This window comes from Podarcis filfolensis (genome assembly GCF_964270895.1).
Source record: "Podarcis filfolensis genome assembly, chromosome: 7".
Lineage (NCBI taxonomy): Eukaryota > Metazoa > Chordata > Lepidosauria > Squamata > Lacertidae > Podarcis > Podarcis filfolensis.
In genome coordinates, this window is record NC_139603.1 from 68,888,429 (window position 1) to 68,911,600 (window position 23,172).

General features: G+C 44.8%; 1 protein-coding gene and 1 long non-coding RNA gene across 6 annotated transcripts in view; one reads left to right on the top strand and one right to left on the bottom strand.

Annotated features, from left to right (window-relative positions):
- The first annotated feature begins 4,715 nt into the window (after nucleotides 1-4,715).
- Nucleotides 4,716-8,072, top strand: LOC310766535. The gene is made up of 2 exons (XR_014550220.1): nucleotides 4,716-4,855; nucleotides 5,259-8,072. It is a non-coding gene; the product is annotated as an uncharacterized lncRNA (long non-coding RNA).
- A 5,582-nt stretch (nucleotides 8,073-13,654) lies between these two features.
- Nucleotides 13,655-23,172, bottom strand: part of NCALD (neurocalcin delta) — a 54,582-nt gene continuing 45,064 nt past the window's right edge. For all 5 annotated transcript variants that reach the window (XM_083622790.1, XM_083622789.1, XM_083622793.1 and 2 more), the window contains exons 2-4: nucleotides 21,745-22,141; nucleotides 16,104-16,209; nucleotides 13,655-14,990 (exon numbers count right to left, since the gene is read on the bottom strand). In XM_083622790.1, the coding sequence (XP_083478916.1) occupies nucleotides 14,893-14,990; nucleotides 16,104-16,209; nucleotides 21,745-22,122 (582 nt within the window). In that variant the 5' untranslated portion in view covers nucleotides 22,123-22,141 and the 3' untranslated portion in view covers nucleotides 13,655-14,892. The remainder of the gene's footprint in view (nucleotides 14,991-16,103; nucleotides 16,210-21,744; nucleotides 22,142-23,172) is intronic.

Genomic DNA, 23,172 nt, shown 5'->3' on the forward strand with positions numbered 1-23,172 from the left:
CCACCTTTTCTTTTCTTTCTGGTGTTTGATAGATTATTCGGCTCCACACTGAAGTATTTTGAATATTGACTCGGATTTGCTTGAACGGGCTTGCACTTTTGTGATGGGGAACTCACTGAATTTGCCACATGGTCCTTTATTAAGTAAATGAAAGCTAATCCTCCGGTGCACAGTTGGAGGGTGTGTTGGGCCAGCCTTGGACATGTTTGGTCCTGAAACACAATAGTTAAGATCACCTGTTTGTTTGTGTGTGTGTGTGTGCACAGAATACACACCCACACACCCCTGAGTACAGGTGCTGGAGTGGAAGATTGGAGGCGAGAGAAAATGTCCATTCATGACTTTGTATCAAGCAAGTGCTTCACATTACAGTGGTACCTCGGGTTACATACGCTTCAGGTTACAGACTCCGCTAACCCAGAAATAGTACCTCGGGTTAAGAACTTTGCCTCAGGATGAGAACAGAAATAGTGCTCTGGCGGCGCAGCAGCAGGAGGCCCCATTAGCTAAAGTGGTGCTTCAGGTTAAGAACAGTTTCAGGTTAAGAACGGACCTCCGGAACGAATTAAGTACTTAACCCGAGGCACCACTGTAGTTAATCCTTGCACCACTACCTGGAAAGAGAGGTGGCTGTACCTTCTCCTTGTCTTCTCACTCTTCTTGGGCTTGAAGAAGAGGCAGCAAAAGCAAGGAGGCATGCAAGTGAGTTCTCATATTCCAACTCCCATTTCTCCTTTTCCTCTTACGGAGCAATTACATATTGGCACGGTACTGAAATTTCTACAGATGACCTGGATTTGAACCTGTTCACGTGGGTGATATTGAGCCAACCCTCCTCTCTCTCATTCACAGGGTTGTTGAATGGATTTTATTCTAGTTTTAAGAGGTAGAGGTAAGAACCATGTCAGTTGCCCTGAGTTCTTTGAAGGAAGAGTGGGATAAAAATGTTAATGAATTAATAAATCAATAAATGTTGGTGCTGACATTTAAAGCCCTAAATGGTCTCAGTCCAGTATGCCTGAAGGAGCATCTCCACCCCATTGTTCTGCCCGGACACTGAGGTCCAGCGCCGAGGGCCTCCTGGCGGTTCCTTCACTGAGAGAAATGAGGTTACAGGGCCTTCTCAGTAGTGGCACCCGCCCTGTGGAATGCCCTCCCATCAGATGTCAAGAAGATAAATAAATTCAACTTTTAGATGACACCTGAAGGCAGTCCTGTATAGGAAAGCTTTTAATGTTTGATGTTTTATTATGCTTTTATATTTGTGATTAGGGCAACCCAATTATTATTATTATTATTATTATTATTATTATTATTATTATTATTATTATATTCTCCAAGAAGAAGGGGCTTCACCGGCATTGGCAGGGTCAGAATCATGGGAGTCATGAAGCTGTTTCCTCGCAATGGCTACTATATTCTTTGCCTGTCTCCTCCCTCCCCCAGAGAAATGCAGTGGAACTTTCCAGAAAGCCTGGCTGCAGCAGAATATTTATTAGAGGCAATAACATTTAGGGGCTTTATGGAGGACTTTATATTTGCAAACCTCAGGTCTCAGCCATACACTGGTTTTCATAAAGATTTGTTTGAGGTTATGTATTCATATAAGAAAACAGAATAATTATAGTCAGGTGCAATCAGTAATTCCAGTATGAAAAAGCACCATGTCACAAAACAAGTTTACAATACAAAATTATTCAAAATCTAACATTTAAAAACAATATTTGTTCAATAATACAGTAAAAAAAGTCTCAACTTCCTTCAAAACAATACTGTTCATATGTTTGGCACTGTAAAAGACATTGTCACAAATGCATCTCCCTCTTCTTTTTTTAAACCAACACACTTTGCTGCTTTTAAAATATTTATGGGCTATACTTGGCTACAATTTTCACATTTTAAAACAACAACAACAGACATTATGCCTGACCGTAGCATGCAGTCCACAAGGGATTCCATCCAAGTGCGGAAACAGGTGAATTAAACAATAGGCCCACTCCACAAAGTCTGGATCCTAACTCCCCATAGGTTGAGCATGTGGGCACTTGGAGGCCCCCACCTCACAGTCCCCCCACCAGCTGATGCCTTTGCCACCCCATAATATGCATTTCCTTTGAAGCAAGTCCCACTGAATAAGTGTGCATAGGATTGTAGCCTTAAAGATGCTTCATTTTGATTTGGATCCTGCCCTTTGTAAATACTGCCTCTTGTCTGACGACGGATTAAAAATATTTAATTTAGGAACCTGGGATGATTAAAAAATAACCGTGTATGGCAACTTTACATGTCAAAAGTTAACATGGTGATAACCGAGCAAACATCTCAGAAATGTTACACTGGGCAAAACACCCTGGACAACCCTTTTTAATGGGTTGGATTCATACTTAGTCATACTTAGAGTAGGCTTATGGTTTTCAGGGGGTCTATGATTAAGGCTGCAAGCCTAGTCTCACCTGGGAGCAAGTCCCATTGAATTCAGTAGAGCTTGGTTGGGACAGCACAGTAAGTCTGCATTCAGTTCTTAAAGTATGTACTTTTTTCAACCACAGAAGTTAAGCAAGGGGGAACAAAAGCTCCAGCTCTAATCTACAGCCTTCCTAAGAATGAGGAGACCGATAGAGCTGAGCAAGCGATTGAGTGGCTGGTGATGGAATATTTGTGTGAGAGATCTTGTAGGTGTCCCATGAAAGGGATGGGGGCTTCGGGGACCCTGCTTATGGTTTTCCCATGGACATCTGATTGGCCACTGTCTGATCAGGATACTGGGCTACAAGGGCCTGATCCAACAGACTCTTACGTTCTTATTGGGGATGCTGTTGAATGAAGCTAGGCTTGGCGCCTTTACAGGGCCCCCTCAGGCAGCTGCTAAGATCCCCATCAGTTCAGCAAACTTCACAAGTTTTGGTCCCAGCAGGACTGCCTCTTCCTTTAGCCCTTCTTCTTGCCCTTGTTCTACGAACCTGCCTGCCAGTTCAAATAGTCCACAGTGCCCTAGAGCAGTCCTTCCCCAGATATTGTGGAATTACAGTGCCGATCATTCATGACTATTGGCCATGCTGGCGGGGCTGATGGGAGTTGAGGTCCAACAACACCCAAGGACCCAAGGTCAGAAAAGGCTGTTCCAAAGCATTTTGGGAAATTGACAAGGGTGGCTGGTTCCCAGTCTCAGCTACTGCCACAAGGGAAACCTAGAGCCAAAGCCCCATGGACAGGGACCTCCTGTAACTTTGAGCAAAGCAGTGGTTTCACCCTACCATGCAAGATAGGAGTCCATGAAAACCACCATGTTTGGGGAACAAAATGTTCTCCTGGCAGCAACCCCTGAGCAGCAAAGAGCAGGTGTGGTTTAAAAAACACACACACAAATGCAATCAAACAGATTATTAAAAAAATTAGATTGTAACAAATCCCCATTTTAAAACAAACAAGCAAACAAACAAGGAACGCAAGTTTCCTATACAACTGAAAACAATTGCATAACTGTGCAACAACTAGCAATGAGGAGGGGAAATAATCGGTACAATAGCTTTCGCCAACTTGGGACTCTCCAGATGTTTTGGACTACAAAACCCATCAGCGCATGCACTGGCAAGGGGTGATGGGTTTTGTAGTCCAAAACATTTGGAGGGCCTCAGGATGGTGAAGGCTGCAATATCATGAACATGCAAGTCTCAGTACTGTTTCTACAAGCCAAACACGAACACAAGATTTCAGTTTTAAGTTTCTTCCCCCCACTTACATTTTACAACAAAGTTGCTGCTACCGACACACAGTAGGATCACACAGAAGTACTGTCTTAAAAATGCAACCGATACTGGTAAGACTGGCACAGAATGTGCATATTATATGTATAGGGAGGGAGGGGTTGGGGAGTCTCAACTGATAGGAAACTATAATGGGTACAGATCAAAGTCATTCTCTGAACAATAAATACAAGTGCATTTGTCAGTATATAAGAAAAAAAAGTTCGTTCCTTCCACACACAGAACTATAGAAAAGGACGCATAAAACAGTGGCCATGCTTGGGAACACAGAATTTACTACCATTCACCAAATCTGCTCTATTCTTTGACTGACTATACCGTGCTTGTTCTACAGGTTGGCTTTAACCCATCATGCTGAACATTTAAAAACGACATATACTTCAACCTGACCCAAGAAGGGAGACACACCAACAGAAGCAATGTCCACAGGTGGTTTTCCAGGCCTTGCTAGATCTGGAACCATGCTATGCAGATAGGGTATATTGATGAGCAAATGGATGCATGGCTAATTTGCAACATGCAAATTGAGGCATGGCAGATGCACATTCAAATTTCAGGCGTAAGATGCAGTCCCCCATTTGCATTGCCCTTGTGCCCCGATCCAGATCAGGTGATCCAAGTCACGACTAATTTGCTCCCTTCAGTGAAACTTAATCCCGATCAGGTGTCTCTGGGTTGAGGCCAGCGTGGGTCTAAGTGCATGTTTCTGTCATCACTGAAATGGAAATCTGGTAACCCGTGAAGCAGCCTGACTTATATCCTGAGTTTGTTCCCGAGCCTACCTGGTGCAGCTCTGTGATTTTGTGGTTCATGCCCATAAAACATGAGAATGGAGGAAGCGTATGACCCCACAAAAAAACGACATCCCTACTACCTAACTCGGCACCAGCAATTCCAAAAGGCTTTAATAAAATGCTACAGAGACAACTGGAAGTCTATTCACCATCAGTATTATAGATTTAATACTTGTTTAAAGAATGCTAAATGTCTTCGTAGCATGCCTGTGTGTGGACATGCCTGTGTACGCATGCATGTGTCAAAACTGCTAAAAACTTGACCTGAAAGTGCTTGTTCTCACTGGACTGGCACCAGTGGCGTAGCGTGGGGGGTGCAGGGGGGGCCGGCCGCACCGGGCGCAACATCTGGGGGGGGTGCGCTCGCACTCGCAGCTCTCTGCCCCTACCTGGCTCACTCACTCTCTCTCACTGCAGTGCTGGCTGTGCGAATCCGATCCGAGCCGCCGGGTCGCCGCCCACTGTGGAGGGGGTGGGTGCCAGGCGTGCGGTGCGGAGAGAGAGCGAGGGACTATCTGGGGGAGGGACAGTGCAGCGGCCGCCCAGCGCAGCGCTGAGCGCAGGAGAGAACCACACCAGACCAGACCAGGCAGCAGCAAGAAGCTGGCAGCGGCGGCAGGTTAGGGGTTAGGGGGCGCAAATTACTTGCCTTGCCCCGAGTGCTGACAACCCACGCTACGCCACTGACTGGCACAGAAAGAAGGAAGGAAGGAAGGAAGGAAGGAAGGAAGGAAGGAAGGAAGGAAGGAAGGGGAAATACCATTACATCTCCTCAGCCTTTGTCACCACCACAGCCAATTTATCTAAGCAAAGACAGCTATGATTAAGAGCCAACTGTCTCTCTGATGGCACATCAGCTAGGATGATTTATTAGTCAATTAACCATGGGTCTGCACAAGGCCTAGGTGTCTATAACACAGCCGCCTGCGCTCCAAAATGTTCATTTGATGGCTTGCCTTTAGGCTGCATAAGAAACAAGGAGGCACAACAGGAAAGTCAGTAGGCACCCACAATTTATTCCCACTGGATTCTCAGCAGCTATCTCTTTTATTGGAACAAGGTCAGAGTGAGTATGCAAGCTTTCAAGTTAGACAGGGCTCATTGTTGGTCTTGGAAACAACTCAGTAGCTGCTAAAATGCTTTCTCCAGCTCTTCTACCAGTGTGACAAGAGATGGAACCAAATGCAGTCTGATGCTTCCCCCTCTGGAAGTGCTGATAGGTGCTACTGCTACCTTGGGTGATGGGTTGAACCAAGGCAGGTGAGTGCTGCACCATTACACACAGACTTCCTCATCTAGCAAGGTGTATATGTGCCTTTCTGTACTGGGGTCATGAACTCTTAAAAAGCAGGAATTGGGATCTTCATATAGTTTGTGGATTTTCACATGAGAACTAGGGGAGACGCAAGAGATTGGTTTGGATCCCACGATGTTAGCAGAAACCACTTTTTATGCAAGCAGTATGCATCCATTTTCCCTTCCTGCTATAGTCCCGCCCCCCCATGCCACATCCCATGGCATTCCAGAGGGTCACTCACCTCAAAAGTAGCTGTGGGGGGCATGCAACAGGAAGAGGAAGTGTCATTCATTGCTACAAGGAAGGCATGACTTGCAGGGTGCTTCCATATGGGGACTTAATTTGCAAACTGATCATTGGGCTATTGCAAATTGTTGCCATTGACCACAGTCCCCGCCCCCCGTAGAAAGGAGTCCTGATCCCACTAAAACCTCCATCTAGAAACAGCAATGACTTTAAATCAACTATTTTTTGGGGGGGCCACATCTGGCCATGTGACAAGCAGGTTCTGTCTCCATCCGTTGAGGAACATTTTGGAACTCGAACACTGTAAGCCCAGAAATAAATGTTTCGGTTTTCGAACGTACCTCGGAAGTCGAACATAAAACGCAGCTTCCATATTGAGTTTTCCATATTGAGGCTTCCGTACTGAGTTTTTGGTTTTCGAACATTTCGGAACTCAAACAGCCTTCCAGAATGGATTACGTTCGAAAACCGAAGTACCACTGTAATTGTGTATAGGCTTGGGCTGCAAGACGTGTGTAAAAAACAACTCCACCAATTTCTGTTCTGTGCAGCTGCTTCTGGCCTTCCGCCTTTGGCCTGTTTTCACATATGAATATCAAAATCGACTCTATTCTGGTTTTAACATAGCAGAGAAGGAACCACATGTCATGTCCCTAAAGTGGGCAACAAGGCTCTGAGACAAAAGGATCTCTGAGTGTTGCAGAAAATGGGTGAGCACAGCTGCTTAGACGAAAAGCAACATTTTGAGAAGACATCTGCTTGCCTTTTAGAAGCTACGCCTTGTGGCCACAGCCTTTTGTGATTTCAACTAAAGGTCTATTAGCTTTACTTTGTATCTTCCAAGTCTGCACTGATGGCCTAGGGTTGAAACTAATAATTGTATGATTCTTGATGATGGACAGACAAATCTGTTAATTTTAGAGAAACTAAGAGAGTTTCTCACTTTCCCAGTCTCAAGTGCAGCTCTTCACATTTCCACATTTCACAATTCCCACCCCCCAAATGAGTCCTCATGAAATATTTTCCAGCATTTTAATGCGAATTTCTCCTAATACACACATTTCTGTATGCAGTTTAGTCAAATATACACATTCCTCTATGTCATTTTCACTAATATATGCATTTTAATGCACTCTTTCCCCTAATATACGCATCTTTTGTATTTGGCTGGGGAACTGCATCGCAAAATTCAAAGGAGTGCAAATCTTGAAGGACGGCTGTGTATCAGTTTGTGCGTTTCAGGAAGTGCAAATTACATAGGCCTGTGTTTAAATGAGAACCGAACTGAATCTCCCCTCAGGTCAAGTCTTAAGCCTCCGTACAAACAGAGCCCTTTCCACATGCTCCAGCGATGATGGGGCTTTAAAACACTTCGTGACAGGGTTATGCTTCATGTTTTGGAAATTCCATCAGTGAAGATGTGGCTAGATCCTACCCTAAAGCATTTATGGGAATTACCATAGGATGGAAGTAATTTAGACTTTGAGAGCTAATTTTGCCACCTTTGGAAAAGAGTGTGTGCTCCAAACGCAAAAGGCAATTGGATCAATTCGACGGTTACCAACCTCGTGCCAGTGTGCCCACAATTACCTCCTATGCCAGCTGTGAAGGATCTCAGTAATTATCCCCTCAAAAATCCACAATGCGTGGCAGACTATTTGCTCTTCCTGCTCAATTCTTCTTTGCCCTGGTTTGGTTTCTCCCACACTGAATATGCTTCCTTCAACATGACATTTCATTCCCACCCACCCACCCTTCCTTCAGAACAGAGCAAAAAACTTCCTCTCTGTGAGCAAGCATGGAGGTAGGTAGCTGGTGTAAATGCTTTTTCTCATTGAGGAGAAACATGCCCACACCATTTTGTGTTCCTCTCCCCTCCCCGCTCTTTTAGATGTGGCAGCCATTTTGTGTTATGCCGCACACCACAGCAGCCATTTTGTGATGGCACTCGCAGCACATTTTCAAACAAGTTACTTACTTGGCTTCCCAATGCAGAAGTCGCTGCCGGCAACCAAGAGGGAGAGGCAAGGGACAGCCTCAGGAGTGACAGATCGGCTCTGCCACATTGCCCACGTGGACATTCCTGCTGCCTCACCCCTTAGTTAGCAGCAGCGACCTCTGCATTGGGAAGCCAGGGAAGCAACACTGCCTTGTTCCTGCTGATGAATGATAGCAGGAGGATGTGTGGCATTTTGAAAAAAAACGACCATAGGCTCTCCATCAGAAACCTCCTTCACAAATTTTGTAGCTCTGCTGTAGCAGCTGCCTCATCTAATTGAATTACAATGTGTGTGAAAAGCCTGTTTTCCAACAGGCAGCAGAAGAACTTGCCATGTGACAAACATCGTTTGCAAGGTGGCTTCCTAGCTAGGAGGTTGGATGCAACTTCAAGATGGGCTTTTAGTCTAATTTGGAACTATGAAATTAACAAGAGAGACTCTCGGTTTTGTTATCCCCGGTACAAACATGTGTGTGGTGGGATCAATCAACTGCCACTCTGGTGGAATTGACAAAACACATGGGAAGACACTGGCGGAAGGTTCAGAGGCGATCACTCTCTGTATACTAAGCAATATGCCTAAACCCAGGCCCCTGTAGTCAGGAACATCTTTCAATATTTTATCAAACAGGATGGGCCAAACTCCTACTATTTCATAATAGTCACACAAGTTTTCAAGACGTAAAAATAATGAAAGGTGTGTTTCTGGCCCTACGTTATATGAAATGAAGAATGGCCATCTATGCTCAAGTCAAACTCTGTGGTACCATTCAAGTAACTGTTGCCTAATAGGTTACCATTGCTGCATGCAAACTATGCGAGGCAGTGGGAATTTCAAACAGAATGTCCTAACGACTACAGCAACAGCTACAAAAAAAACCACGTAACCGCAATGATATCTATACATATATACGCTAATGCTTTGCTTATTGCTCCATGCAAACTACAGTGGTACCTTGGGTTACACACGCTTCAGGTTACAGACGCTTCAGGTTACAGACTCCGCTAACCCAGATATACCTCGGGTTAAGAACTTTGCTTCAGGATGAGAACAGAAATTGTGCGGTGGCGGCGCGCCGGCGGCAGGAGGCCCCATTAGCTAAAGTGGCACCTCAGGTTAAGAACAGTTTCAGGTTAAGAACGGACTTTCAGAATGAATTAAGTTCTTAACCTGAGGTACCACTGTATTCATTTAGAATTATACCAGTGTCAATTTGTGTGTGGCCACTTAAAATGACTTTACAAGCCAGTCAGCTACTGGACTGCTTCATGACATGTCTGACATGACATGGACTGTGCTTCATGACATGTCTGAGGGCTCATTCAGACTTCTGTTCGTGCCACAATTTCTAGGCACAGGGCAGTGGCTGGGGTCCAAGCAGTTTTGCTTTTTTGTCTCACTGCTTTCCCCTGGTAAACCCGCCATTCACTGCTGAATCGGAAGCATTGTCAATTTGTCGAAAACCTAATTTACCTTTGTTTCGATTCAGGGGGAAACAGCGGGTTTTCCCAGGGAAAATGGCGGGACCAAAGAAAAACCACTTGGATCCATGCCTTTCCTGCAGTAGGGGGGGGCGCATGTGGAGAAGAACCCTAATGTGGCCAAGAAAGAGGGAGAGGGAGAGAGGGGTCAGGGAGATCCCTAACTTGGCCAAAGGAGTGAAAGCAAAAGAGCACAACAGAACAGAAATAGCGGAAATACAGGGCAAATTGTGTCTTGTATTGAATCAACACAGGACATAGCATTTTACACAAATACAGCATGATCCTGTATTATACAGGACAGGTGGCAACCCTATTCTGGAGTCACATGGCCACAAGCTGCTGGCAAAAGAATAATTTGGAACCAGCAAGGCAGAGGGTTGTATCATGCGGATGTATCTGTGATGGGTATTTGGGGAACGTCCCCTAGCTATACCGTTGAGTAATTTTGACATGGCCCCTTAGGTTAGGGGCACAGCAGTTGCCTTGGTTTAGTATGACTTGACTATCACCTTGTTAGTTATTTCTAGACAGGAATTGTTGGGAGAAGCCTTGTTTTGGCTCTAATAAACAGCCAGTAGAGCTTGGATGGTAGAGAAGAACACATTGCAATGGGACATCTCTTTGGGGATTTGGCTGCTTTGGGAGTGAATATATGTTCAGCTACCCACATGGTACAAAGGATCACTGCCAGTCTCACTAAACATTTAGTCAACAATAGTTGCTGCTTATACTCCAGGTTAGACAATGTAATGTTAGCAGCAGCAGAACTAACCTTGCTTAGCATTAAGGCTCAGCTGCGCTCTGTCTCCACAAGGTCACTTTTGACAAATCCGAGGAAGCCCTTTCTCCTCCTCCTCTCAGTGCACAAGGCTAGTTCTATAGATATATAGCCTCAATAAGTGACAAACTATCTCAAAAGTCTGCCAGATTGGCATATGCGGAGGGCCGAAATGAAAGGCAGGTGCCCTGTTTTAGATCACACTGGACTATTCCTCAGGAAGACCAATATTGGACCAGTTCACTGGCCTTTGTTATCACACCAATGAAATGGACCCATGGATTAGGTTTGCAAGTCAGAAGCAAAAAAAGAATCCCTCACTTAAGAAGGTAGGCAATGCCCGCTTTGCTTTTGTTAATAACATAGCCGCGGTTCTCTTACAAGGTACCCTGTGGCCGCAACAAATGTTCCTAAAACTCACTGCTTTCGTTTCTGCTGGGAATCTCTCCTCCACTGTGACGTGAAATGGCGCCTCTGTGACCCAAGTGGTGCAGAGTTTGGAGTTCTGGTTTTCCTAGTTAAGCAACTGTGAGTCTGAAGGGAGAGGAGCCATTGCCAGCTTACACCCCCATTGTGCGTACAGTTCTCAAATGAGACCCCCATCAGCCTGCAGACAGCACTCTGCTAGCTCCCCCATCACACCTAGAGATGCAACCCACCCTGGCATTCTTCCCTCTAGGTGCCAGAGCAAAAGATGCAGCCCCTGCAGATGCCAGCACTCCCATGCAGCACCCGTAGAGCCCTGTGGATGTTCCCATAAACAAGCAGCTCTATTCCCTTACCCTGCATCAGAACAGCTGGCCAGATGGCTCCGGGCTTGGGGCTTGATGGATCTATTTCATTTTTACTGGAACTTGGGAGGTCCATCCACTGGCACAAAATGGAGAGTTGGCTAGGCTTCTGTATGCTTTAGAGTTAAGGGCCAGGGACTGATCTCACAGCCCTTTCACTCACAGAGAGATTCACAGCTGCCTTCTCTTCAAGCTTCATTCATCAAAACAGCCTAATTTCAGGTGGGGCTGCAGGAGATGGTCATGCTGGCCTTTGCTATCATTACACAAACCGTTGGGAGAAAAGAAACACTTGCCAATCTCCTGCAAATCTCCCCAAGATCAACTGACAGTTCCTGATCTACCTTCTGCCAACCTTCATTCTGGTGAAATGTAGATGCTGATGAATGGCAACTCCCCTCATCCCTGACCATTGGCCATGCTGGCTGGGATGAACAGGAGTTGGAATCTAACCAAAAAATGGGGGGGCACAGGTTCCTCCAACCCTTTTCCAGAGCAACTGGGGGGTTTCCATATTCTTGTTTGTGAGCTTAAATTGTGCTTATTCTTTTGATTCTGCTTTTCCCCATCTAATTAGCTGAGGTCTAAAGAAGAGGAGGAAAAACAAAACAATCAATTGCCTTCAGGCAAAAGAAAGCAAAAAGAGAGATAAAAATTCAACATCTTTCTCCTATAGTTTTTTATATTTTAAAAAAATATTTTAATATATATTTAAGTATATATAAATATATCACAAATGGTACCATTTCCATGTTTCAGTACAGACCATGGTGGTGTACTGATGCATGAATCCTACAATTTAATATCTGAACAATACGGGATGCTAGCGTTTCCCATGGTCCCAGGTGTGCCCTGCCTAAAAAAAACAACCAACCCAGGATATAGATAAGTTTTGAGGCTGATTCACACAGCCACTTCTGAGGTGTGATTCAGATGGCGTTGTGAAAGTGCAACCACATGGCGAGATCACGTGAAAACCAGAAGCCAAAACAAACCTAGCCATTTCACAAGACCACTTTACAATGTGGACACCCAGGGAGAAAGAGACACCTGGTTGGTGAGTTTTCTCCCCTCTGCAATGGTGAAACCAAACCGCACCCAAATCAACATGCTTCCCTCCGTGTCAGCTGCTCAAATTGTGCTGTGATTTTGAGAGCTCGAGCTGAAGTGACTCCTCCACTGCTTTTCTTCCACATGCAATTTTGTGGGGGGTTTTCCTGCTGCTTCTTCAGGACCACGTTACAAATCAAATACCAGGTTCCCAATACTGAGTTTATCTTTGATGCAGGGGCAGGGCATTTGCAGGAGGGAAGTGGTGTGCAGGTGGGAAGGGGTTTAACCCTGCTGATTCTCCTCGGCAAATGCTGCCCTCTATTGATCCCACTGTTCTTCCGCCAATCTGGTTCCAAGACCAGAAGAAGGCAGGGGGAAATGGAACAGCGGAACAGCCTGCCTCAGTAAGCAACAAGCTCTTCTTTGCTAGAGGTATTGATGCAGAGGCTGGGTGAACATCTGGCAGAGATGATGAGCTGCATTCTGCTTTGCAGAAGCAGGGAGTTGGACAATATGACCTCCAAGGTGCCTTCTGACGCTATGATTTCTACGACCTTGGAGGGGCGTTTGTAGGGGAGAATTGGCAAGTGCAAGGAGAGTTAAGCTATTCTCCCTCTGATACTGCATCCTGCCTTCCCAAAAGTTGGAAGGCATGTGTTTAGGAAACACATCTTTGCTGGCATACCATAGATCCACCCGACTCTCGCCAACTTTCTTCTGTCTAAAAGAAGGAAGAGGAAAAGGACACCTTCTCAAAGATTTCTCTGTCACCCAACCACCAAATCCTGCCATTTCCTTGTTGCTCTCTTCCCTGCAAGTGGCCTTTGAGTTGTAGGTGCTTCTTCTTTATCATCAGCCCACCAAAACATTCACTTTCCCCCGAGGGTTGGATTTCCTCAATTCAAGTTTCCCACATACACAAGTTGCCTTCCCTGATCCCAAATGGTAACCAATGACCAGCATCACAACTGCCGCATGCTATTTTCTTCTGCCCTCTCTCCAAACGCATGTCCTCCTTTTAAGAAGAAATGCAGTCGCATCACCCAGAGAAGGCAGCTGAACAAGCTTTCTTCTCTCTCCCCCACCCACCGCACCTTCATCTTACAGAAGCATTCAGAGCTTCCCAGCGCTGTGAAGGCATCACCGATAGGCAAGGTGCGCTGTCCTTTGTGTGTGTCATGTTAGCACTGGTGCCTATGGCTCCCCCCCCCCCGCCTTCTCCTCTAACTCACACCTTGGCCGCTAAAAGGAATTGTCCATGGGTTAAATCTACACCCAATGTATCAAATGGTCCCCCTGATTGTGTTTATTGAGGCTGAATGATTGGAACAGCAAATTTCACACCTGCCAGGCACACATTACTTAGGATTTGTGCACAGAACTCATTTGGCTGCTGTACTAGGAACTAAGGGCTGTGTTTAACTCTAGAAACCTTCATGCTTACCTCTAAGCAGTGACCACAGGTAATTTTATTAGAGATAAGCAGGGACCTTACAGAGGTTTGTTGCAGCAGCCTACCTCTAGCATAACATGGAGACAGACGGTGGCATTCAACTACGCTTTACTCGGGGTAGACCCATTGAAAGGAATGGACATTAGTCATGTTAGGTGACCAAGATGATCAAGGGTCTGGAAACCAAGCCTTGTGAAGAATGGTTAAGCCTGGGGAAAAGGAGGCGATACGATAGCCATCTTCAAATATCTGAAGGGGATCACATGGAAGTTGGAAGCTTGTTCTCTCTTGGTCCAGGGGGCAAGACCCGAACCAATCAATTCAAATGACAAGAAAGGAGATTCTGACTAAATATTAGGAAGACCTTTCAGACGGCAAGAGCTATTTGATGTTGGTGTGGACCCCTTCGGAAGGTGGTGGACTCTCCCTTCACTGGAGGTTTTTAAGCAGAAGTTTGAGGGGCATCTCTGAGGGATGCTTTAGTTGTGATTCCTGTGTTGCAAGGGGTTGGACTAGATGACCCTCGGGGTCTCTTCCAACTCTACAATTCTATGAATTTCAGTGGGTCCATTCTGATTAAAACTTAGCTAAATGCCACCGGGAATGTTAAATTACTTGGTCTGACTGTGATCCAAACCCTGCTACTAGTGTCACTGGTGCACACATGGAGATCTGAAAGAGGCTTCCTCATTTGCTGCAATGCCAGAGAATGTTCTTCAGCATTCCCCAGCACTGAAGGGAACACGGTAGACGTTTCTTGCACACTACTCCATGTATGCCTCAGAACCCTACATACTTCTGGCAAAGGGCTCTCGTCCCTTCCGCATTTATTTTTTTTAGCTTGGAATTGACAGACAAATCAAAACTTAAGGCTTCAATCCTAAGCATGCTTGGAAGGAAGTCCTGTTCAAACCCAGTGGGATTTGCTCCCAGGCAAACTGATTGAAGACCAGGCCGCGCAGATTGTGACAACCATTTGAAAACTGACATTGTTGTGCGGGCAGCTCTCTCTGTATCCCAGGATGCATTTGGGAGAGTGTTTTCCTAGCACAACTTCTACCTGATCTGCCACAACGAAAGCGAAAGGTGCCACAAAAGAAGGCATAGTTGGCCAGACAGAGGCAATGCCACCATGAATGTTGTTTTGGCAAAAAAGAGAGAGAGAGAGAGAGAGAGAGAGAAAAGAAACCCAAAAAAAAACCCAGAGACATGAAATAATCCAAGCAACTGTTTTAGAACTGCCCAGCGCTGCTGGGGTCACACTGAAGGAGACGGACGATGGATGGGTCACTCTTGGCTCCTCGAATAAACTCTTCCAGAGAAAGTTTTCCTAGAAAATAAATAGAGATGCTGTTTTGGAATTCTATAGTGGACAAAGCATCTTAAGAGCCACACACAACATTCATTCCTGCACATTTTGGAAAAGACTGAAGACGCTGCCATAGGTAAATGCACCAGGGATGACTCCCATGCATACGAAAGCTTCTCGTTCACAAAATGCACTGTTTCTTTTTTGTTGAAACAGTTGTGATTGGGCAATTCTCACAGGCTGCAACTCAGCAAACCTAATAGTGGCTTGTGAGCCTGTTGTTGAACGCAAAGGTTTATCCCACCACTAAACCAATGAGCACTATCACCTTTAACTCAGTTCCAAAAGCCTTTCTGAAACTGATCTGCTGCATTAGGAATTATCTACAATATAGGAGAAAAATAATATTTTGAGTCAGCCAAGGCATTATAAAAACTCTTACACCAGGACCTGTCTTTCTGTCTTTCTGTCTTTCTGTCTGTCTTTCTTTCTTTCTTTTCTTTCTCCCTCCCTCCCTCCCTCCCTCCCCCCCCCCAGGACACCAACACCTTTCATAGACTTTTAATATATTTCTGACTTCAGATCTCAACATCACCAGCATTGTAAGATAAACATGTGGGCACCAGTCACTGTCCCAGAGTTTAGTAAAATGTGGTTCAGCTCTGAGTGACAGGTGGCTTGGGATGCATTGGAGGAAGAAGGAAAAAACATTTAGAGTGGTTTCCTAGCACCTGACCTGGGAGCAGATCCAGGGTTCGAAGGACGAGGAAGGAGGTTTCTAGCACAATAACTCCAAGACAGCCTCCTGTTGTGCCATCAGAGCCCTGATTTGTGACCTGTGCTTCCTGCAGGCTTTTATTCAGCTGTGATTGCTTCCAGAAATTATGGGCCAAACTGCTAGTCTGCAAAAGCTATCCAAAAAAGCATAGTTTGACCTTCTACGGCTTTCTCATAATAGTGTAAACAGCACTGCACAGATCCTTGAGAGCCCAGTTGCTACATACATATCAGGGGCCTCATTAGCATGGACTTCCTTCTGTTTATTCAGTCACTCCAGCTGTTTGACAGGTGTTTGAGAGACCAGAACAAGCAGAGGCCAGCAAGCTAAAGAGAGAGCATACAAAGGATATTTACCGTCCCGGTTGGTGTCCATCTGCCGGAAGATTTTCTCTGTTCTTTTCTCGGGTGTCGATTCGTCTTCTGGCATCTTCATAACCGAAGAAACCATCTTGTAGATTGCCTACGAAGTGGGACACAAGGTAGTGATGATCACTGTTGTAATACCAGAGACTACTCTAGGATGTGGGGGTCCGTGCCCCAATTCCTTTACGCTGGATCCCAATTGCCTGTTCCTTTCCCATTTATTTATTCATCATTACTTTGCTCCCAGGGCAGCAAGGGTGGCTGTTTTTCAGTTCACATATTTGTTTTGGAAAGCGTGAATTAAACAGGCTTGCCTTTAAATGTGAACAGAATCAAATGTCTCCTCCATCTTTACTTACAGGCCAACAGAACCAGCCTTGGTGAAATTTTAGGAGTGAAGCAAGGCATTAATAAAATCAAGTTTAACTGTGACCATCTTACCTCTTTCATTATAACCCAAGTGAACAAGGTTTCCTTGGTACCCAAGATGATGGAATAAAACCTTTCTTTCTTAGTTTTCTAATGATGCTGTTTACAAAAACCCTCCAATTATTTGTTTGGTTTGATTGTTTGTTTGTTTTGCATTTTATACTGCAGATCATTTGAATACAGTGCAGAAAGCCATGCGTTTATAAATAAATATGCACATGTTTGTTTCATTTGAACTGGCTGCAGAATTCAAACTCTGGTGCAATAAGTGACTTCACTTGAAACAGAATTTTTAAAAGCCTTTTATCGTGGGAAATATCTGCCCCTAGTTATTCATTTAAAATAAATTTCATTCTCCTTTTCAATAACATATTTTCAAACTGGCACAACAGCCTAGCCACGGTTTTCTATGCTCCGATTACATTCCGATTAGAGTACTGCATTGTATTGTGGGGTAAGGGCTGCCTTTGAAGACCTCTTGAGAATTTCAATAAGTCCAGAAAGCTGCTACTTGGAACTGGCTGAATGGAAACTCTAAAGTTTTGTTCAAGCAAGATTCTCCAAATTAGCCTGAAGTTCTCATTTATGCAAAATTTAATCCAAAATAGCTTTGCCTCAATAAAATATTGTCTTCATCACTGCTCCAGTCTACCTTATTAAATCATATTTTCTGCGAGATGTAGAACAGCAAGTTAAGTGACATGACAGAAGACAATGTTAATCAGGGACTTTTGGTGCAGCACTGGGGAACAAGGGCAGGGCAATGCAATGCATGTTTACTCAGAAGCAGGTCCTATTGAGTTCAATGGGGCTTACTACCAAATAAACGTACATAGGATTGCAAGCCTTAATTCCCACCAATCTCACAACTACCCCAGATTTCTAGCTCTTTTACTTCTGCTTACCGATCCAGTACACCTTCCAGCCCTGTTATACTTTAAACAGAGAGGACCAATATGTGCGTAGAAAGGCATTTATCAGTTTAATGGAATATTAATGCTTGGTTAATATAGTCAAGTATTTCTCTCTTGCCTCCATCAGCAGCTGGCATTGTAACAACAGTTTTCCTTCAGTCACCCCAAAGTTATGAAAAATAATGTGGGATGAGCAAATGAAATATTGGCATTAATTACCAGAAGCCAGGTGCAGAAGCAACGGGCATATTCTGCAATTAAAATTATCATTACTTGTTGGAGGGAAGAGCATTTATATATTTAAGGATTTGTTCTATCCTGCCATTAAATTAACATTTTCAAGGCAGCTTACAAAATATGCAACCATAAAACAAATAAAACCTTATCTGATTTGTGTGTGTTTTTTTAATCTTTTTTTTTTTAAATCGTTTTGATGAAGACTCCTAAGCATGTTAAAATTGTACCAGCTTGAACAACTGCTATCCCTTACATGTTCCAGAGGCTCTGATGACTACACAGAGCTCTCCAACCCATGAGCAGTTCTGTTCTTTTCCATTAAGGAACAAGGAAGGTCCAGCAGGATGAGCAACTCTGGATGCAACTGATCTCTGATACAATGGGCTGAATCCTACCTCAGCTGGTGTTAAGTCTCCAACCCTGGCTCAGCCAAAAATACCTCTGTGTACCTTGCTCATCCCAGCTCAGCTAGGGCTCAGCTGGCTGAGTCAAGGCCAATGTAAGTTTCCCCCAAAGGGTCATAGAACACTATTTTAAAGGCTTGTTTCCCTTCTGCCACGCTTAGGCACAGCAGCAGCAGTAGAGACACCCCTAAGCGGTGTTTGGGACTGGTGTAACTTTAAACTGGCTTAACTTACAATGGCTTGTTTTATGCCAGCTTCTTATGCATAGGATTGCCCCTTAAGTCCGCTGTAAAGGTAAAGGTACCCCTGCCCGTACGGGCCAGTCTTGCCAGACTCTAGGGTTGTGCGCTCATCTCACTCTATAGGCCGGGAGCCAGCGCTGTCCGCAGACACTTCCGGGTCACCTGGCCAGCGTGACAAGCTGCATCTGGTGAGCCAGCGCAGCACACGGAACGCCGTTTACCTTCCCGCTATTAAGCGGCCCCTATTTATCTAATTGCACCCAAGGGTGCTTTCGAACTGCTAGGTTGGCAGGCGCTGGGACCGAGCGACGGGAGCGCACCCCGCCGCGGGGATTTGAACCGTCGACCTTTTGATCAGCAAGTCCTAGGCGCTGGGGCTTTAACCCACAGCGCCACCCGCGTCCCTTAAGTCCGCTGTACTATCCTTTAAATCTACTGTAAAATGTGGTCAACCGTGCCTCTTCAGGAGCACGTATCTATCTGTTGGTCGATCTATTGGATTTATACACTGCCCTTCATCAAAAGATCTCAGGCCAGCTCACAAGATAAAAACACGAGATAAAAGCACAAATAAAGAGTTAAAACAGGAACAAAACAACAAAAATAACACCGCATCCTACAAATGCATTTAAATGATGTTATGTATTGAAGTTCTCACCCTGGCCACCAGGGGTATTGTGTATATAGTTTTCACTCAGGTCCACGTAAATTAATTTAGGCGGGAAAGCCTATAAAAGCAGGCTGGCTGAGCTGTTCAGTTCAGCTCAGTTCCAGCTTACTATAAAGAACCACTTGGAGAAATCTCTGTGTCGACTGCTATGTCCACCCACAACTTAATAAAGGAGGCTCACCAAAAGGGCCTCAGATGATGAACACAGAGTCCCAGTGTGTTTATACGGAGAGAGGAAGTCCCTGAGGTCCTGCGGTCCTGAGCTGTTTTAAGTTTCTTCCCATTGCACACATATATTCTTTATTACGGCCCGAAACCCACAAAAACAGTTTCAAAAGCAAAATGCAGCAGAGATACAGGGGGAAAAAAGATTCCAAGGCAGTCACTATGTTTTATCCAGAGGATGTTGATTTCTATTTCTTCCCGTTGCGACTTATCAGGGTGGCCAAGCATTCCACTTTTCTATCTGAAGGCATCCTTTATTTGAAGGGCTCTTCTGTCCAGTCTTCCCCACCATGGCAAGAGGTATTGCATTTCTATTTAAATTATAGCACTCTTTTCTAAATTGGCACACACACAGATATGCATATTTCATAAATCGTGACCCTGCAACCTATGACTGCTATACAAACTTACCCAAATAGGCAAACTTGCTCCAGAGAGTTTAGAGTAATGTGGAGCAGGTGAAAGATTGGTGAGTGCTACCTGCTGGGCAGGAGCAGATGCTCTGCTCCAGTGCTCCTCTAGCTCCTGCCATTACCTTTAAATTTAAACCCAGCATGGCACAGACTGTCAAAAGTAATGAAACTCAAGACAAACTCCGTTGTGTGCATGAGAAGAAGCTGGAGAGGCTTGCTATCTACAGCAGATGAGCTGCTCAGCAGTCTTCACTCTGAATGGGGTTCAGGATACTGGATAGAATCAGCTCCATAAGAATGTTAGGAAGATCCCTGCTGGATCCGACTAACACCCATCTAGTTCAGCATCCTGTGGATTCCAAAATGGACCACTGATGCAACCTGGGTCATGGTGCACCTGGATGAGATCGGGTGAATCCACTTTGGAATCTGAGCAGAGTAGATTCCTCCTCCCCTTCTACATACAGCTCAGGGTTCCAGGCACACCCAGGAACACACCAGTATAAACAGCCGTCCATTGGCTCTCACACTTTGAAAGGGTACCAAGAGTTTTATGGCTGATTTCTGCTATAGTTTTTTCTGATTAAACTCCCATTTGGAAACAAGAACGACAACGTATTTTTCTAACTAAGGTTAACACAGCTTTCTCTGAATCAGATAAAGTGTATTTTGTTTTGTTTTTCAAATTGATAAGCTGCTCCACAGCCTGAGGCCATCAAAGCAGTCAAAAATAAAGGAGCATGATAAAAAAGATAAAGATAAAATACAAAAATATACACTTTCTAAACACAAGAAAATAATTTCTACAGATGTGCAATTAATATTCCATCAACAACTAAGGATTGGGGGGAGGGGAAATTACTTGAAGTGCACACAAATATTCCTTTATTAGTGAAAATTATATTAGAGGAAATTGCTTGCAATGATTGAGCACGAAGGAGAAACACACACACACACACACACAATGCATAAAAAATTTTCACATGGTCTTTCAAATTAAAAATTAGAAAACTAATGTGGAAATGGGGAGAGCTGAATTTAAGATTGAGAAAATGAAAAGTGGAAAGAAACCAAAATGGACAGATTTGTCCATCCCTATTCATGAAGCAGACAAGAGAACTGTCCTGCGGTCACAGAGATAGGAATTCTAGCTGACAAAGAGCCTTACAATTTATTAGCTTGATGTGTTGAACCAGAGGAAGGAAGCTGTTAGGTAAGACACAGCTTATTCCAAGAGTCTTATTTGCAGTGACAGGTACAACTCCAGGGAGGTGCATATCCAAAGATCTAGGCAGGTCTGGGTGTTTTACTTTTCAGGTATGGGGAAACCTGTGGTCATCCAGACTGTTGGACTTCAGATCCCATCATCCCTAAACAATGGCCATACTGGCTACAATTGAAGGGAGTTGGGAGCTCAACACTCTCTGGCGGGCCACGGGTTCTCCAGCCCTGCAGTTGTTAAAGATGAGCAATGACAAATCTAGACAGCATCTTAAAAAGTAGAGACATCACCTTGCCAACAAAGGTCCGTATAGTTAAAGCTATGGTTTTCCCAGTAGTGATGTATGGAAGTGAGAGCTGGACCATAAAGAAGGCTGATCGCCAAAGAATTGATGCTTTTGAATTATGGTGCTGGAGGAGACTCTTGAGAGTCCCATGGACTGCAAGAAGATCAAACCTATCCATTCTTAAGGAAATCAGCCCTGAGTGCTCACTGGAAGGACAGATCGTGAAGCTGAGGCTCCAATACTTTGGCCACCTCATGAGAAGAGAAGACTCCCTGGAAAAGACCCTGATGTTGGGAAAGATGGAGGGCACAAGGAGAAGGGGACGACAGAGGATGAGATGGTTGAATGGTGTTCTCGAAGCTACCAGCATGAGTTTGACCAAACTGCGGGAGGCAGTGGAGGACAGAAGTGTCTGGCGTGCTCTGGTCCATGGGGTCACGAAGAGTCGGACACAACTAAACGACAACAAAAACCTATGGAAGACCAAGCATACTGAAGGCTTTATTGCTCAATCACTGTTCATTAAACGGCTTTCTTTCTTTCTTTTTCTTTTTGAAGGAAAGAACAAACATCTTGGAACTAACACCTACCTGAACTATTTCCAACATCTCCGCCTTGCTGATGTAGCCGTTTCCATCCAGGTCATACATGCTGAATGCCCATTTCAGCTTCTGCTCCAGTTTCCCTCGGGATGTTACGCTCAAGGCAATGATAAATTCTCTGAAGTCTATCGTTCCGTCGCCGTTCGCATCAAACGTGCGGAAGACGTGTTCGGCAAATTTAGAAGCGTCCCCGTAAGGGAAAAAATTCCCATAGATTTTCTTAAACTCCTCCATGGACAAATGTCCGCTTGGACAGTCTCTCAGAAAGCCTTTGTACCATTCCTGGATTTCGTGTTCTGTAAAATCTGTGCTTTCTAGCAAATCCTGCATGACTTCGGGGCGCAACTTGCTGTTCTGTTTCCCCATGTTGGAGTCGGGATCTTATCTAAGGAAGGGAGGTGGAGAGAAAAGCAAGTTAATGAATTGCTTACAAAACCGGAGGCCGGTGATGAACGTTGTGGGCCTTCATACAGTCTGATAAAGGGTTGATTTGCTGCTGTGAATTAACAGTTTTGTTGAACCAGCTCAGGGTGCCCCATGGTGTAGCATTTCAAGCCAGGATCTCAAAGACGCCTGTGTCTGCCAATGAAGACAAGCCGACCTTCATTGTTGACTATTTCCCCTCAAAAGCCACTTCAGGAGACTTGGGTGGGGGCATGAGAGGTTGCAGTAGGGAGTAGCTGGAGATCTCCTGGTGCTTACAAGGAAAGCACTATGTATTGCAAGTGGACCAAACTTCAATTAATGATTGATTGCAAAATATGGCACATGGCAAGTTCCTGTATAATATGATATAGGAGGCTTCAATAAAATACTAGCTTTAGAAACTGAATAAACTCAGGCCTGCCACTAAGATTTCCCCACTGCTCATTTGAATCAATGCGCAAAATTCTGCCTCTCAGTCTCTTTGGCCAAATAGCTGTGCCCACCCCCACCCCCCAGTCTTTATGCTTTCTTCATACAAGAAGATGAAATTTCTTGAGGCGAGGGCCCGGGCAAGTCAGAATCAGCCCAACTATCAAGGCCTTGAAGTTGTCCATCAACAGCTAGACCCTGGACAGCAGACTGAGTTGTCAGCCGGTGAGATTTCCTCACTACAATGGAATGTTGTATTTCTGTTTAAACTACAGTGGTACCTCGGGTTAGGAACTTAATTTGTTCTGGAGGTCCTTTCTTAACCTGAAACTGTTCTTAACCTGAAACTGTTCTTAACCTGAGGTACCACTTTAGCTAATGGGGCCTCCCGCTGCTACCGCCGCACGATTTCTGTTCTCATCCAGAAGCAAAGTTCTTTACCAGAGGTAATATTTCTGGGTTAGCGGAGTCTGTAACCTGAAGCCTCTGTAACCTGAAGCGTTTGTAACCCAAGGTACCACTGTACTGCACTTATTTCCAAGTTTGCATTTGTACATATAA